The 13,839-nt window shown below is 30.1% G+C and overlaps 3 protein-coding genes across 3 annotated transcripts; 2 read left to right on the top strand and 1 right to left on the bottom strand.

Moving 5' to 3' along the window:
• Positions 1-1,131: 1,131 nt before the first annotated feature.
• Positions 1,132-2,612, top strand: LOC136776480 (uncharacterized). The gene is made up of 2 exons (XM_066732021.1): positions 1,132-1,323; positions 1,422-2,612. Exons 1-2 carry the CDS (start codon positions 1,132-1,134, stop codon positions 2,610-2,612), a joined length of 1,383 nt encoding a protein of 460 aa, XP_066588118.1.
• Positions 2,613-5,011: 2,399 nt separating this feature from the next.
• On the bottom strand, positions 5,012-6,180 carry LOC136776479 (putative leucine-rich repeat-containing protein DDB_G0290503). Its single transcript, XM_066732020.1, has 2 exons — positions 6,027-6,180; positions 5,012-5,937 (listed from the first exon to the last, which is right to left on the bottom strand). The coding sequence occupies exons 1-2, from the start codon at positions 6,178-6,180 to the stop codon at positions 5,012-5,014; spliced, it is 1,080 nt and encodes a 359-aa protein (XP_066588117.1).
• Positions 6,181-11,820: 5,640 nt separating this feature from the next.
• LOC136776478 (uncharacterized) lies at positions 11,821-13,655 on the top strand. Its single transcript, XM_066732018.1, has 2 exons — positions 11,821-12,216; positions 12,303-13,655. The coding sequence occupies exons 1-2, from the start codon at positions 11,821-11,823 to the stop codon at positions 13,653-13,655; spliced, it is 1,749 nt and encodes a 582-aa protein (XP_066588115.1).
• Positions 13,656-13,839: the final 184 nt, after the last annotated feature.

Here is a 13,839-nt window from a genome sequence, read left to right as displayed (position 1 = left end):
CATTATCCAAAAAGCATATTATTTATTTTGGAAACGTAGAGATGTCGAAAAATGGAATGGAAAATAATGCAAATATGGTGCATATATATAATATTATTTATCAAGTATAAAAGGGAAGAGGTCGGATGCAATTTTCCTCTTTATAGGCTGAAAATTGCATCCGACCTCTTCCCTTTTATACTTAATAAATAATATTATATATATGCACCATATTTGCATTATTTTCCATTCCATTTTTCGACATCTCTACGTTTCCAAAATAAATAATATGTTTTTTGGATAATGCTTTTACTAAGTCCGAAACGTCATCTTCATATTTGTTGATGTCGCGTTTCGTCTGCTGTTGTCTGTAAACTTTTGTTATAAGATAGTATAGAGGAGTTGAGATGGGACATGAATCAATTTTGCGAGAAGCATTTTTGCTACAAGATAGTATAGGGAAGCAGAAACTATACCTGTACATGATTCAGTTTTGAATAGTGTACGTCTCCATCTCGTAAAATCGCTGCCTTTCGCTCATTTCTAATAGCATCTCACTCTAGCAGCCAGCCAATCTAGCTAAGCTACGTTTCAGAGAGAGAGAGAGAGAAAGAGAGGGAACTAACAGGAGTGACAGAGAAACGTCACGCGTAGCGTGCTCTCCTCCTCCCTACCCAATCAACCTTTCACTTTCTCATATCGGCCAATCACGCGCATAGGCATTACTGCTAGGCTTCGACTCGTTTCAAGTGGGCCCCCACCCGTTGATACGAATTATCTGAACATCCCTGTATATGTGAGAAAGATTTTCTTGAAAATTATGAAAAGGTAAAAGATCATTGTCATTTAACTGGTATATTTAGAGGAGCGGCACATAGTATATGTAATTTAAATTATCGTGATTCCCATATTTTACCAATAGTTTTTCATAACTTAGGTAATTATGATGCGCATTTTTTAATAGAAGACGTAGCTTTATTATTAAATGGTATTACTAAAGTAATTGCTTTAAACACTGAAAGATATGTTGGAATTATGAAAACAGTTAAGATTCATGAAAACAAAAAAAATTTACAAATACGATTTATTGATTCATACAGATTCCTAAATACTTCGCTTAGTAAACTATCGCAAACATTGTGTAAAAGTGATATGAAAATTGTGAGAGAAAATCTTATTAATAATACCGAGTTTGAATTAGTTACGCAAAGAGGTGTATTTCCATATGATTATCTTGACAGTTGGGATAAATTTGAAGATACTACATTACCAAAATATGAAGATTTTTATAATGAATTAAGTTTATGTAATATAACATTAGAGGAATATGAACATGCGAAAAAAGTATGGAAAATTTTTAACATTAAAAATTTAAGTGAATATAGTGATCTCTATTTAAAAACCGATGTTCTTCTATTAGCCGATATATTTCAAACTTTTAGAATGAATTGTTTATCAAGTTATGGATTAGATCCTGCTTATTATTTTACTCTCCCGAGAGTTTTACCTGGGATGCAATGTTAAAGTTTGCAAATATAAAACTAGAACTATTAACAGATATTGATAAGGTAATGTTTATTGAGCGAGGTATACGAGGTAGTATTAGTAAATGTTGTAGGAGACATTCTGAGGCAAATAATAAGTATATGCATGATCTTTATGACCCTATGAAGGATGATGTTTATTTAATGTATTTTGATGTTAATAATTTATATGGATGGGCAATGTCACAAGCATTACCATATGCGGAATTCAAATGGGTTGATAATTGTGAGAATTTTGATGTTAATAACATAGACACAAATATTACATTAGGTTATATATTAGAAATCGATTTAAAATATCCGCAAAGTATTCATAATTCTCATATAGATTTACCATTTTGTTCTACTCATGATTTATCACCGGTTAATAGTAAACATAAGCTTTTAACAACGTTATACGATAAGAAAAGATACGTTATACACATTAGAATGTTGAAAACATGCTTAAAACATGGTCTTCAACTGGATAAAATACATCGTATTTTACAATTTAAGCAAAAAGAATGGTTACGCGTTTGCATTGAATTGAACACGGAATTACGTGTAAAAGCTAATAATGATTTTGAAAAAAACTTATATAAATTAATGAATAATGCCGTTTTTGGTAAAACAATGGTAAATGTTCGAAATCATGTGGATGTAAAATTGTGTACTGTATGGGACGGTCGTTACGGTGCTAATTCATATATTTCAAAACCTAATTTTCATAGTAGAGTTATTTTTAATGAAATCTTAATGGCGATTAAAATGAATAGATTATGTGTAACGATTAATAAACCCATTTACGTTGGTATGTCAATATTAGATATTTCAAAAATTTGTTTATACGATTTTCACTGTAATAATATGAAAACGAGCTTTAATGATTGCGCTAAAATTTTATATATGGATACTGATAGCTTGATTTACGAGATCAAACATTTTGATATTTATGAAACTATTAAAAGAGATTGTAGAACAATGTTTGATACCAGTGATTATTCAACAAATAATATTTATAAAATACCATTGGTTAATAAAGAAGTGCCTGGGCTGATAAAAGATGAAAATAATGGATATATAATGAAAGAATTTATTGGTTTAAGATAAAAAATGTATGCCATACAAGTTTTCCATAAATGTGACATAAAGAAAATTAAGGGAATTTCATCAAATGTTGTAAAAAGAAATATTATTTTTCAAGATTATTTAGATTGTCTATACAATCAAGATATTAAAGTAAGTTTACAAGGTAGAATAAATTCTAAACTGCACAAAGTGTATAGCATTTTAGAAGAAAAAATAGCTTTAAATCCATACAATGATAAACGTTTTATAATGGATGATTTTATAAATATACTACCATGGGGACATTTTAAAAGTAACGAAAAAAAAAAGGCAAGGATAGAGAATAATATGTATGTTAAAATTTATTTTGTAAAACAATTTTAAAGAATAATAAAAATACATATATAAAATTAGAAATTTAATTATAACAAAATTTTTTTAAATTATTACTTATTATCTATTACCCAATTTCTAAATATTTGAACTTCCTCGAATGGACAATGTACTCTTGTATTTTTTATAGTGTACATTCTAGCATGTAATTTACATTTTGTTGCTTGAAAATTATATAATTCTATAAGATCATTAAATTTAGGACATCCAAATTTTTCAATATTCACATACTCCATACCTAAATTTTTCAATATTTTTTGCTCAATGATACCTCCTTTGTAGCCAATTATTGCAGACTCTATGTCATAATTTTTTTTTTACAATTACTTAAAATAAAATCATTTATATCACTTTGTTCATATTCCTCAAAACCATAATCTTTATATAACATTCCATGTAAATTTAAATATAAATATCGTGCACTTATTTGATCTTCTTTACGTAATGCATAGTAATTATCATTTAACTTAAAATTAGCTGCATATATAAATCCAGTATTAATATCTATAAGAGCTGCATCTTTAAATTTAATTTCATTATCCACGTTAAAACCATCTACATCAAATATATGTGTAATTCTAAAATAATGAATAAATATTAGTTATTAAAAAATAATATTTGATAGAAAATAACACTTACTTATCCATTTTGAAATTAGTAGGTGAAGAGAGGGAGAGAGAGAGAGAGACGATTGAAAGGTTTATAGAACTGTTTAAAAAAATTAGTTGTAGAATAGATGTTATTGACGGTAATGGAGCTATTGACATAGAAAGAGTTACTTCATGTCTTTATACTCTATTCTCCCCACTCCAACGTTTTAGATATATATATATATATATCACAATCGTGTGGTTAATGAAAGAAAGGAAAAGAATAGGAGAAAAAGTAGTTTGAAAATAAAACTTAAATATATATATTTAAGTAATAAAATATTTTTTATTTTATAATTGTTTACAATATATTATCTTTATCTATCCATGAATTATGTGATTTATCAAAACCTAACCATTTTACAAAAACTTTATTTCCCTTTTTACGCAATATTTTCTCCACAAGATATACATTTTTATCTTTAACTTCTGACAATTCTTGCTCATAAAATGCTCCTTTAATATCATTATTACTCAAATCTTGCAGTAGATAACTAACTGGATTAGTTTTTTGAATAACTTTTACTTTAAATACTTCAGTAGTCCAATTTGGTGTATATCCTTTCTCAAATAACATCATATATTTACTTAAACGCACAAAATCACCAACTTTAAATTTTCCTGGAGCAGCAATTTTTATATTACTATACACTGTATTCAATAAATGTGTTGAATTTTTTGCATTAATATCAATAGGTTTCATGCCAGTAGTACGATGTTTTCTTCTATTATAGTCGTTAATTATTGTTGGAAGAATATTTATCCATTTATAGCTTCCATTCATTGTAAGTAATTTCCACATATCATTTTTTAAAGTTCGATTAAAGCGTTCGACAATATTTGCTTTCATAATACTATATGTTGAATAATGATTGATTGCATGTTTCTTCATGAGATCTTGAAATGTTTTGTTATAAAACTCTTTACCATCGTCAGTCTGTAAATTTTTTGGTTTTCTACTTTTTATAATTTTACCAAATGCTTTAGTCACTTCATTTCCTGTTTTTTTTATCGGTTCTGCCCATGCATATTTTGAAAAAGTATCAATAACAACCAAAATATATTGATTACCCTTATTTTGATGAGTGTAAGCTCGCATATCAACTAGGTCTGCTTGCCATAAATCATATCCCTTTATTATTACTCGACGTCGTGGAAAATTTTTTCTTGCCGATCTATGAAATTCTTTTACTAGTTGAACTTTCTCCTTACTCATTGTAGATATTATTATTATTGTTGTTGTTGTTGTTGTTTAATCAAAACTCTTTTCATTATTATTCTTCTTAAAAAAAAAAATCCTTTTAAATTTACTCACGTTATTTATTCTCCTTTTTCATTGTTTTTTGCGTCAGGTATAACTTTTTTTAGTGGAATTGATCCTGAAGTCATTATTCCTGTTCAAAAGAAAGGTTGATGATTTTCCAATCTTAATTGATTTTTCAATTGTTTATTTTCATTATTTTGCGTGTTTGAGATTGATTTTAAATTATCAAATTGTTTATTCAATACTTCTTTTGGATTAGGTATAACTTTTAGTGGAATTGATCCTGAAGTTATTCCTGTTTCAGAGAAAGACTGATTTTCTTGTAGTAATTGTGTTTTCAACGGCTTATTAATATCTTTTAGTTTCTCATTAAATTCTTTTACAAGTGCATTTATTTTTTCATTAACTTCTTCCTCAGTCAATACTTTCGCTTTTTCATCAATTTTCACCTCTAAGGATTTTATTGTTTTTTCAAAATAATTTATCTCTGAATTAACTATTGTTCTTAAATCTTTAAAGGAATTACTTAATTTAGTCAATTCTTCGTTTGAATATGTTAAAATATCATTCTTTACTTTATTCAACTTGATATCATTCGTCTCGTTATGTATATTTATTTCATCAGAAAGATTTCTTATTTCAGTTAATATGTGATCGCAAAGATCTTTGAATTTTCCTTCAATTAGCGAATAAATTTTTGTAATCTTGCTATTAAGTTGTGATAATATTTTAGTATTAAGATCTTGTAATTCACTTTGTATATGTTTACGAAGATCAACATCTTTTTCATTAATCTTTGAAAGTGTATTCTCATGAATATGTTGATAAATTTTATCATTGTTTTCCGAAATTAGATTATATAAATATTTTAAAGTAACAGCATCATTAATATTCTCAGGATCGAATACATTAATCAATTTTTTATTTTGAGCGTCGAAAGAACGCTCTGAATAATTGAAATTCATTGATATTTCTCTTTTTCTTTTATACTGTAAATGATCTTTATATCTACTACTATCACTAGTACCATCAAACTTATTAAAAGACATTCTCACTACTTCTATAAAACGAACTTATGACTTGCTTCGTTGAGTTATGAACAAACACTGGCAAAATTTTTAAAGAATATAATGTTTTAAGCAATGACACCATCCTCGCACAGTTCTTCAATAATAGATATGATTTCATTATCATGATTAGCATGACCAGCGTTTTTTGATGTTATTAATAATTTCAATCTATCGACAAGTTCATTTGGATTGTCCCAGTAAACATAATCTTCTACATGATTATTTAATAACATTTTAGATGGTATCAATTAATTTTGATCGTTGTCATCAACATCATCATCATCATCACTAGATAAATAATTTTTTTGTTTATATAAGGATGATTGAAATCCCCTCCCCGAAAATGATTGCGATCTTGGTCTTGTATTTAACTGTTTTGTAGAATTTTCCAAAGAAGAAGATGCTTTTACTCTTGATTGACTTTCAGACAAACTTGGTAATGTTTTAGCTACTCTTATTCTTGATTGATTTTCAGATGAGCTTGATGTTTTAGATGCTCTTGTTCTTGATTGATTTTCAGATAAACCAGATAATGTTTTAGATGTTGTTGATTTTGTTGCGGATTTTTTCGTTATTAAATTAGAAATAATATTTTTATACTTACTACCTCTACTACCTTTAATTTGATCTTCAGATGACCTATTTCGCCTATATGCATTAGTTTTTAATAACATTTTTTTATAATTTTTCTCATCATCTTTAGTGTATTCGTTCGGTTGTTTCATGAAAATAAGCTCGTAAAGCCTACGTGTACCAGGATATTTATTTTTACCAATAATAATATCATCATTTTCATCGGTATTAAATCAAGAGACACGGTAGTGTCTCGACGGCAAGTATATATAAAAGTAGATAATGACATGTCTATACCGCCGAGCACTACCGTTATCTTATACAGTAGGTTTGGCCGCCTCAATTTTCAAACCGATTTATTTCCGTGAATGATCCACTGTCATGATTTAAGTAAAGCTTTCCTTAAACTAGTTTGGAACAAGCTTTATTTTAGACCATGAACATTAAAAACGGTTCATGCAATCCAGAGATCTCATACTGAGTTAGCTATATATATATCGAAAATTGAGATTCTTCTCCTTCATAATCTTCTTCTTCTTCTTCTCCAGCCAGAGTGTATGTCTCGGGCTGAAGTTGACTGCTTAACGTAGGTTTAGTGACGTCAGTAGACGTAAACGTAAATATAGTTGCACACAATCGTAAACAGTGTGTCTGTGTGTGTATCTCAGCGATATATATTTACTTTGTTTATTACGGTAAATCAGGTTAAGCTGCAAGTTTGACAGTATTAACCTTAAAATAATTTGAACCAAATTTCGTTATAAATAAATAAAAAAACAATATTAGACTATTCCTATTTGAATCCGATGAGGTTATACTCATTAAACGAATTTTTTACATAATAGAATCAACAAATTAGATAAGCATAACAATGAATTTTATAATATTAAATGTAATATATTTTGTGGTACTTTGTGGAATTTTATTTCAGATTAAATTATTGTGATGTGTTTGTTGTATCATTGCTGAGGATACAGCTGACGGGATGAAGTAAGATTAATTTTCAACACTGTGCCAATGAGAAGTATACTTTCAATATTTATGTGCATCGGTGATTGACAGGATTGCAAGAATAAATAAATGAAAAAACAATATTAGACTGTTCCTATTTGAATCCAATGAGGTTATACTTATTAAACGAATTTTTTACATAAAGGAATCAACAAATTAGATAAGCATAACAATGAATTTTATAATATTAAATGTAATATATTTTGTGGTACTTTGTGGAATTTTATTTCAGATTAAAATATTGTGATGTGCTTATTGTATCATTGCTGAGGATACAGCTGACGGGATGAAGTAAGATTAATTTTCAACACTGTGCCAAGGAGAAGTATACTTTCAATATTTATGTGCATCGGTGATTGCCAAGATTGCAAGAAATTGTTAAGGTATTTGAAAATCATATGCTAAACTTCCAGGTACTGAAATCATTAACAAAATACATGTTTAGCTATTTCTTTTCTTTAAACTGATGAGGATATCAACTGTTTAATAGGTTTCAGATTAAATTAAGGTAAAAAAAATGCTTATTTGGATGAGGTGAAATTCCAAAAAAATATTATTTACGTAGAATACAAGTTGACCAGTGCTTGGATTTGAGCTAATTATATGATAGTACATTTTACCAAAGAAACAAAGATATAATTGTTGAATATATAGTACATTTGTCTGTACACTATACCATTGAGATAGGTTACGCAGGAGTGTTGTGCGCAACTAACTATAGTTCTCGAGCTCGAAGCGCGAATTCTGCTTGTGTGTATGAGCGTCGCGCGTCTATGACTAGGTTAACTGGTTGTTGGAGGTTCATAAAGAGCAGACGCATATTTGACATGCCTTTGTATATATAGTACATTTAATAATAATCCTAATCTTTAAGTAACCCCTTTTTTTTTAACAATAATATATATGTCAAGAACAAATATTGAATGCTTTGTAACAATTAATTAGATTAAATAAAAATATTACTTCATTTGAACAATATTAAGATATATATCAGTTTACAAACTGATCAATTTGTCGTGTAAGATTATACATTTTTAAATTGCAGTCATATAGTGGATGAAAATAGGAAATTGGCAGCAGAATATCTATGAACCAAAGGCTTCAATCATCTCATCTGTGGTATTTCCTGATACAGAATGTCCAGAGGAAGATAAAAATGATCTCAGTTTGGCAGAGGATATGTCAGAACTCTTTGGTGATGTTGAGACCTAGAGTATAATATATAATAATATGAAAAAAGGAGTAAATTTAAAGTAAAATTTTGAGAAAAGAAGGACTTGCAACTCTGTTTGGACTGAAATTCTTTAGAATATTAGGCTAATAGTTTACAAATATTATGACCAGAACATCTGGAAGCTTATAATTATGAAAATACTACCAATTTATCATTTTTCATATTATAGGCATACGGTAGATAAAAGTAGGAAATTGACAGCAGAATTTCTTAGAAACTGAGGGTTCAATGATATTCTCTGTGGTATTTCCTGATACAGAATGTCCAGAGGAACATAAAAATGATCTTGGTTTGGCAGGGGATATTTCAGAACTCAATGGTGATGTTGAGACCTAAAGTTCATAAAAATATGAAAAAAGTAGTAAATTTAAAATCAAATCTTGAGAAAAGAAGGGCTTGCAACTCAGCTTGGACTGAAATTCTTTAGAATATGAGGCTAATAGTTAACAAATATTATGACAAAACATCTAGAAGCTAATAATCATAAAAATACTATCAACTTTAGATTTTTCATATTACAGGCTTACAGTAGATAAAAGTGGGAAATTGACAGCAGAATTTCTAAGAAACTGAGGCTTCAATGATATTCTCTTTGGTATTTCCTGATACAGAATGTTCAGAGGAAGATAAAAATGATTTTGGTTTGGCAGAGAATATGCCAGAAATCAATGGTGATATTGAGACCTGCAATTCATAAAAATATGAAAAAAGTAGTAAATTTAAAACTAAATCTTGAGAAAAGAAGGGCTTGCAACTGAGTTTGGAATGAAATTCTTCAGAATATAAGGGTAATAGTTAACAAATATTATGACAAAACATCTGGAAGCTTATAATTATGAAAATACTACCAATTTATCATTTTTCATATTATAGGTATACGGTAGATAAGAGTAGGAAATTGACAGCAGAATTTCTTAGAAACTGAGGGTTCAATGATATTCTCTGTGGTATTTCCTAATACAGAATGTCCTGAGAAAGATAAAAATAATCTTGGTTTGGCAGAGGATAAGCCAGAACTCAATGGTGATGTTGAGACCTGCAATTCATAAAAATATGAAAAGTAGTAAATTTAAAATTAAATCTTGAGAAGAGAAGGGCTTGCATCTCAGTTTGGAATGAAATTCTTCAGAATATAAGGCTAATAGTTAAAAAATATTATGACAAAACATCTAGAAGCTAATAATCATAAAAATACTATCAACTTTAGATTTTTTATATTACAAGCATACGGTAGATAAAAGTGGGAAATTGACAGCAGAATTTCTAAGAAACTGAGGCTTCAATGATATTCTCTGTGGTATTTCCTGATACAGAATGTTCAGAGGAAGATAAAAATGATTTTGGTTTGGCACAAGGTAAGCCAGAAGTCTGTGGTCATGTTGGGACCTTCAATTCATAGAAATATCAAAAAAGTTATGTTTAAAGTCAAATCCCCAAAAATGTAAGGACTGTTAGTGAAGTTGGGCTGAATTTTATTGGATTATAAGGCTAACAATTAATAAATATTATGTTAAAAGTCTATAGGAGAATATAATTTTTAAAAACCATTTATTTAATAGTTCTTATAGTATAGGCATACGTTGAATAAATTTTGGAAACCGAAAGCAGTATATTTAACAAACAGAGGCATTTGTTGTATTGACATATTTTCTATTGTATATTAATCGTACAATTTTAATAATTGTGCTAATTTAATAATTTAAGAATTACGATCCAGATATGTTGTTTAGTAATACCTGAAAAAGATGTAAAAAAGGATAATTTGGAAGTGAATAAGGGGTTTAAATAACTTACAATATATTAATTATAAAAATGGGTTATTTATTGAAGGGAAAAGGGGGGTACTACTGGCCTCGACCATGACCACGACCTCTACCTCCCCTTTTCCCTTGTCCATAGGCCTCGCTGGCCATGGAGCACAGCATTTTTGCCGCATTTGTAAAATTAATGTTGTGCTGTTTGTATCTGCTAGGCCTTGCCCTCCTGGAGCGGTGGTGTTGTCTCCTACCTGCAAAAACAAATTTTTTATTTAAAATTGTAATTAAATAAAACTATTGAATTACTTACCATATCCTCGCCCCACCCTCTCTGCTGGTTGTGCCGGTGGCAATGGAGGTGCCGGTGGCGGCAATGATGCCGGTGGTGGCACAGCTGGCATTGGTGCTGTTAAAAAAATATAAATTATTATTGAACATTTTTTTTATTTTTAAACTTACCATTATTTGGTGTCAGCACCATTCGTTGGGTTAGGGGGATGAGCTGACCTTGCCCCCCCCCCCCCTAATTTGCGTGGATGGCCCAGGTACTGGTTCTGAAAAAAATTATTAATTCTAACTTACCACTGCGGCCACGTGCATACATTTTCAACTCTACTTATTTAATTTGTATAAATTAGCTACATACCGTCTAGGTCCATTTCCTCCAGCATTCTCTGTAATTACAAAAAGCAAAAATTAGTAATCAAAAGACACGGTAGTTTCTCGACGGCAAGTATATATAAAAGTAGATAATGACATGTCTATACCGCCGAGAACTACCGTTAACTTATACAGTAGGTTTGGCCGCCTCATTTTTCAAACCGATTTATTTCCGTGAATGATCCACTTTCTTGATTTAAGTAAAGCTTTCCTTAAACTAGTTTGGAACAAGCTTTCATTTAAGACCATGAACATTAAAAACGGTTCATGCAATCCAGAGATCTCATACTGAGTTAGCTATATATATATATATAATATAATAAATTGTAAAAGCAATTGCCATACTGTCTACTTCACATTATATACTATGTAATGTCACATATGTACATCTTTTTTATACGTAAAAAATTAAATGCAACACATGTACTAAATCTATTATTAGCCGCATATTACTTTATATTGTAAAAGTCATATGCTTATATTAATATGATACATTTCATTAATAATTCATGTGAAAAATTGAGCTTGAATTCATTTTGTACCCTTTTTCCTTTTGCAGGCCTCCTCACCTAGACATAACTTTCATATTTCCTAATGCGTGTGAAACGGATATTGCGAATAAAAATGTATCCGATAACATGATAGTTCGTGTAGCGTCCTCTTACGACATGGGCTGGACTACAAGAGGCACTGGGAGAACTTATGATAGCCTGTCCGGAACAGCAGCTATGATCGGCTTTTTTAGCAGAAAAGTTATTTGTTATGTAACATTGAACCGTAAATGTGCAAAATGCGATCGTGGTCACTCTCCTAAGGATCATGATTGCCGATTAAACTTTGTGGGTAGTGCAAAGGCGATGGAGCCTCACGCTGCAGTTTTACTCACAAAAGATAATCCGATTTTGAAAGCATGTAATCTTCAAATTGGAATATTTATAGCCGACAACGACAGTAGCTCCATTTGTGCCGTGAGAGAAGCTAACGACCATGAAGTTACAAAGCAATCCGACAAGAATCATACAGCAAAAGGAGTTGTCAATGAATTATATAAAATAAATAAGACTCACAAAGAGTTGACTAGTACTGCTATTCAATATTTAAAAAAATGTTTTAACTACAGTATTTCACAAAACCAAGGCAATATAAAAATATGTCAAAGGCCATAGAAAACATCCCTTACCACGCTTTTAATATTCATAGTAATTGTGGGAGTTGGTGCACTTATGCTTTGGATCCTAATAATTATGTGCATGCGAATATTGGCGATGGTTTCAGTGATATGAATTTATTTGAGGCTTTAAAAACTATTTTTAATAATTTAGCAAGTAAATGTAGTCAATTTGTTGGTGGTGCTTCCAGCAATCCAAACGAGAGTTTGAATGCTATGATAGTTAGTAAGGCTCCGAAAAGTAGGCTATATGGAAAAACAGCATCTGGTGATGCACGAGTAGCGTGTGCAATAAATAAAAAAAATGAAGGGGAAGAGTATGTTAGCCAATTGAATAAATCTCTAACACTGTCTCCAGGAAAACATACTATGAAATATATTAGAAAAGTTGATGCTGTTAGTAAAAAAAGATACGCTCAATCTATAACAAGAGAAATTAAACTGAAACGTATTTTATTAAAAAAAGCTAAAACTTCATTGAAAACCCAGACTGAAGCCAAAGAGGGCACAATGTATGAATCTGATGTTGGGTTGCTTAATTTACATGAAAATGTTCCTATTATAGTATTAGAATTAGAAGACGTAAATCAAGACCCGATCACAGTATTTTTTGATTTAGAAACAGGAGGATTTTTGAAGACTGCCGATATTCTACAAATTGCAATGAAGTATAACGAGTTTGAATTTTCAATTTACGTGAGACCAACGCAGAAAATTTCGGAAGAAGCCAGTAAAGTATATGGTTTACAATATATAAATGGAAAACTTCTATTTCACGGAAAGGCAGTTCCAGTCGTCGCATTATCAGAAGCGTTATTAAAATTGTATCAATTTTTATGTTCTTTCAAAAGAAAGTGTATTTTAACGGCACACAACTGTTTATTCGATTTTCCTCGTTTAATGAATGCTATCAAAAAAACTTTCATGACAGAACATTTTCATGCCATAATACATGGATATTATGATACACTTCCTGTAATTAAAAAGAAAACAGGAAAAAAGGGTAAAGGAGACAATAAATTGGAGAATCTGGCTCAAGAATTAAAAATAGATTGTGAAAAAGCTCACGATGCACTCCAAGATGTAATTATGTTGGATGCAATTTTAAAAAAGTTGAACGTTTCAAACGATGATTTAAAAGCATCATTTCTGAGTTGGGAAGACGCTCAGAATAAAATCATTTTTTGGGAAAACTTACCGAATGCAATGAAGAAGTTAAATAATCTGAAATACTGTACATCAGCAGGAATGAGAAAAAAAATGGTTGCTGCAAATACAGGGCGTTTTTCTAACGGCGGCATATAGGAGATTCGTGTTAGTTGACTGTAGCACTCAGTTTGATCGAATCCTAAAGCATTGATTGGTCAGTTTCGCGTAGTGCCAACCTAAAATTAGTTGTCGCCAACACAGTAATAACATAACTGAGACGAGCCACCATTTTGGTGTGTAATAATTTCACACGTGTGTTTCGCAAGTAGAAAGATGATAG

The sequence above is a fragment of the Prorops nasuta genome, unplaced genomic scaffold, assembly GCF_024137725.1.
Source record: "Prorops nasuta isolate Cenicafe-Biocafe unplaced genomic scaffold, Cenicafe_Pnas_1.2 PNAS00009, whole genome shotgun sequence".
In the NCBI taxonomy this organism is placed as follows: Eukaryota; Metazoa; Arthropoda; class Insecta; order Hymenoptera; family Bethylidae; genus Prorops; species Prorops nasuta.
Note: the sequence above shows the minus strand (reverse complement) of the source record. Positions and strands in the feature narration are given on the sequence as shown.

What these genes read in the sequence shown, in the direction of transcription:
- LOC136776480 (XM_066732021.1), top strand. Translation starts at nt 1,132, where the DNA reads ATGAAAATTGTGAGAGAAAATCTTATTAATAATACCGAGTTTGAATTA. An exon ending in AATATGAACATGCGAAAAAA is followed by an intron (nt 1,324 to 1,421) that starts GTATGGAAAATT and finishes TCAAACTTTTAG; the next exon opens with AATGAATTGTTTATCAAGTT.
- LOC136776479 (XM_066732020.1), bottom strand. Translation starts at nt 6,180, where the DNA reads ATGTTATTAAATAATCATGTAGAAGATTATGTTTACTGGGACAATCCA. An exon ending in TGAAGAACTGTGCGAGGATG is followed by an intron (nt 5,938 to 6,026) that starts GTGTCATTGCTT and finishes TTCGTTTTATAG; the next exon opens with AAGTAGTGAGAATGTCTTTT.
- LOC136776478 (XM_066732018.1), top strand. Translation starts at nt 11,821, where the DNA reads ATGATAGTTCGTGTAGCGTCCTCTTACGACATGGGCTGGACTACAAGA. An exon ending in ATCATACAGCAAAAGGAGTT is followed by an intron (nt 12,217 to 12,302) that starts GTCAATGAATTA and finishes TTTTAACTACAG; the next exon opens with TATTTCACAAAACCAAGGCA.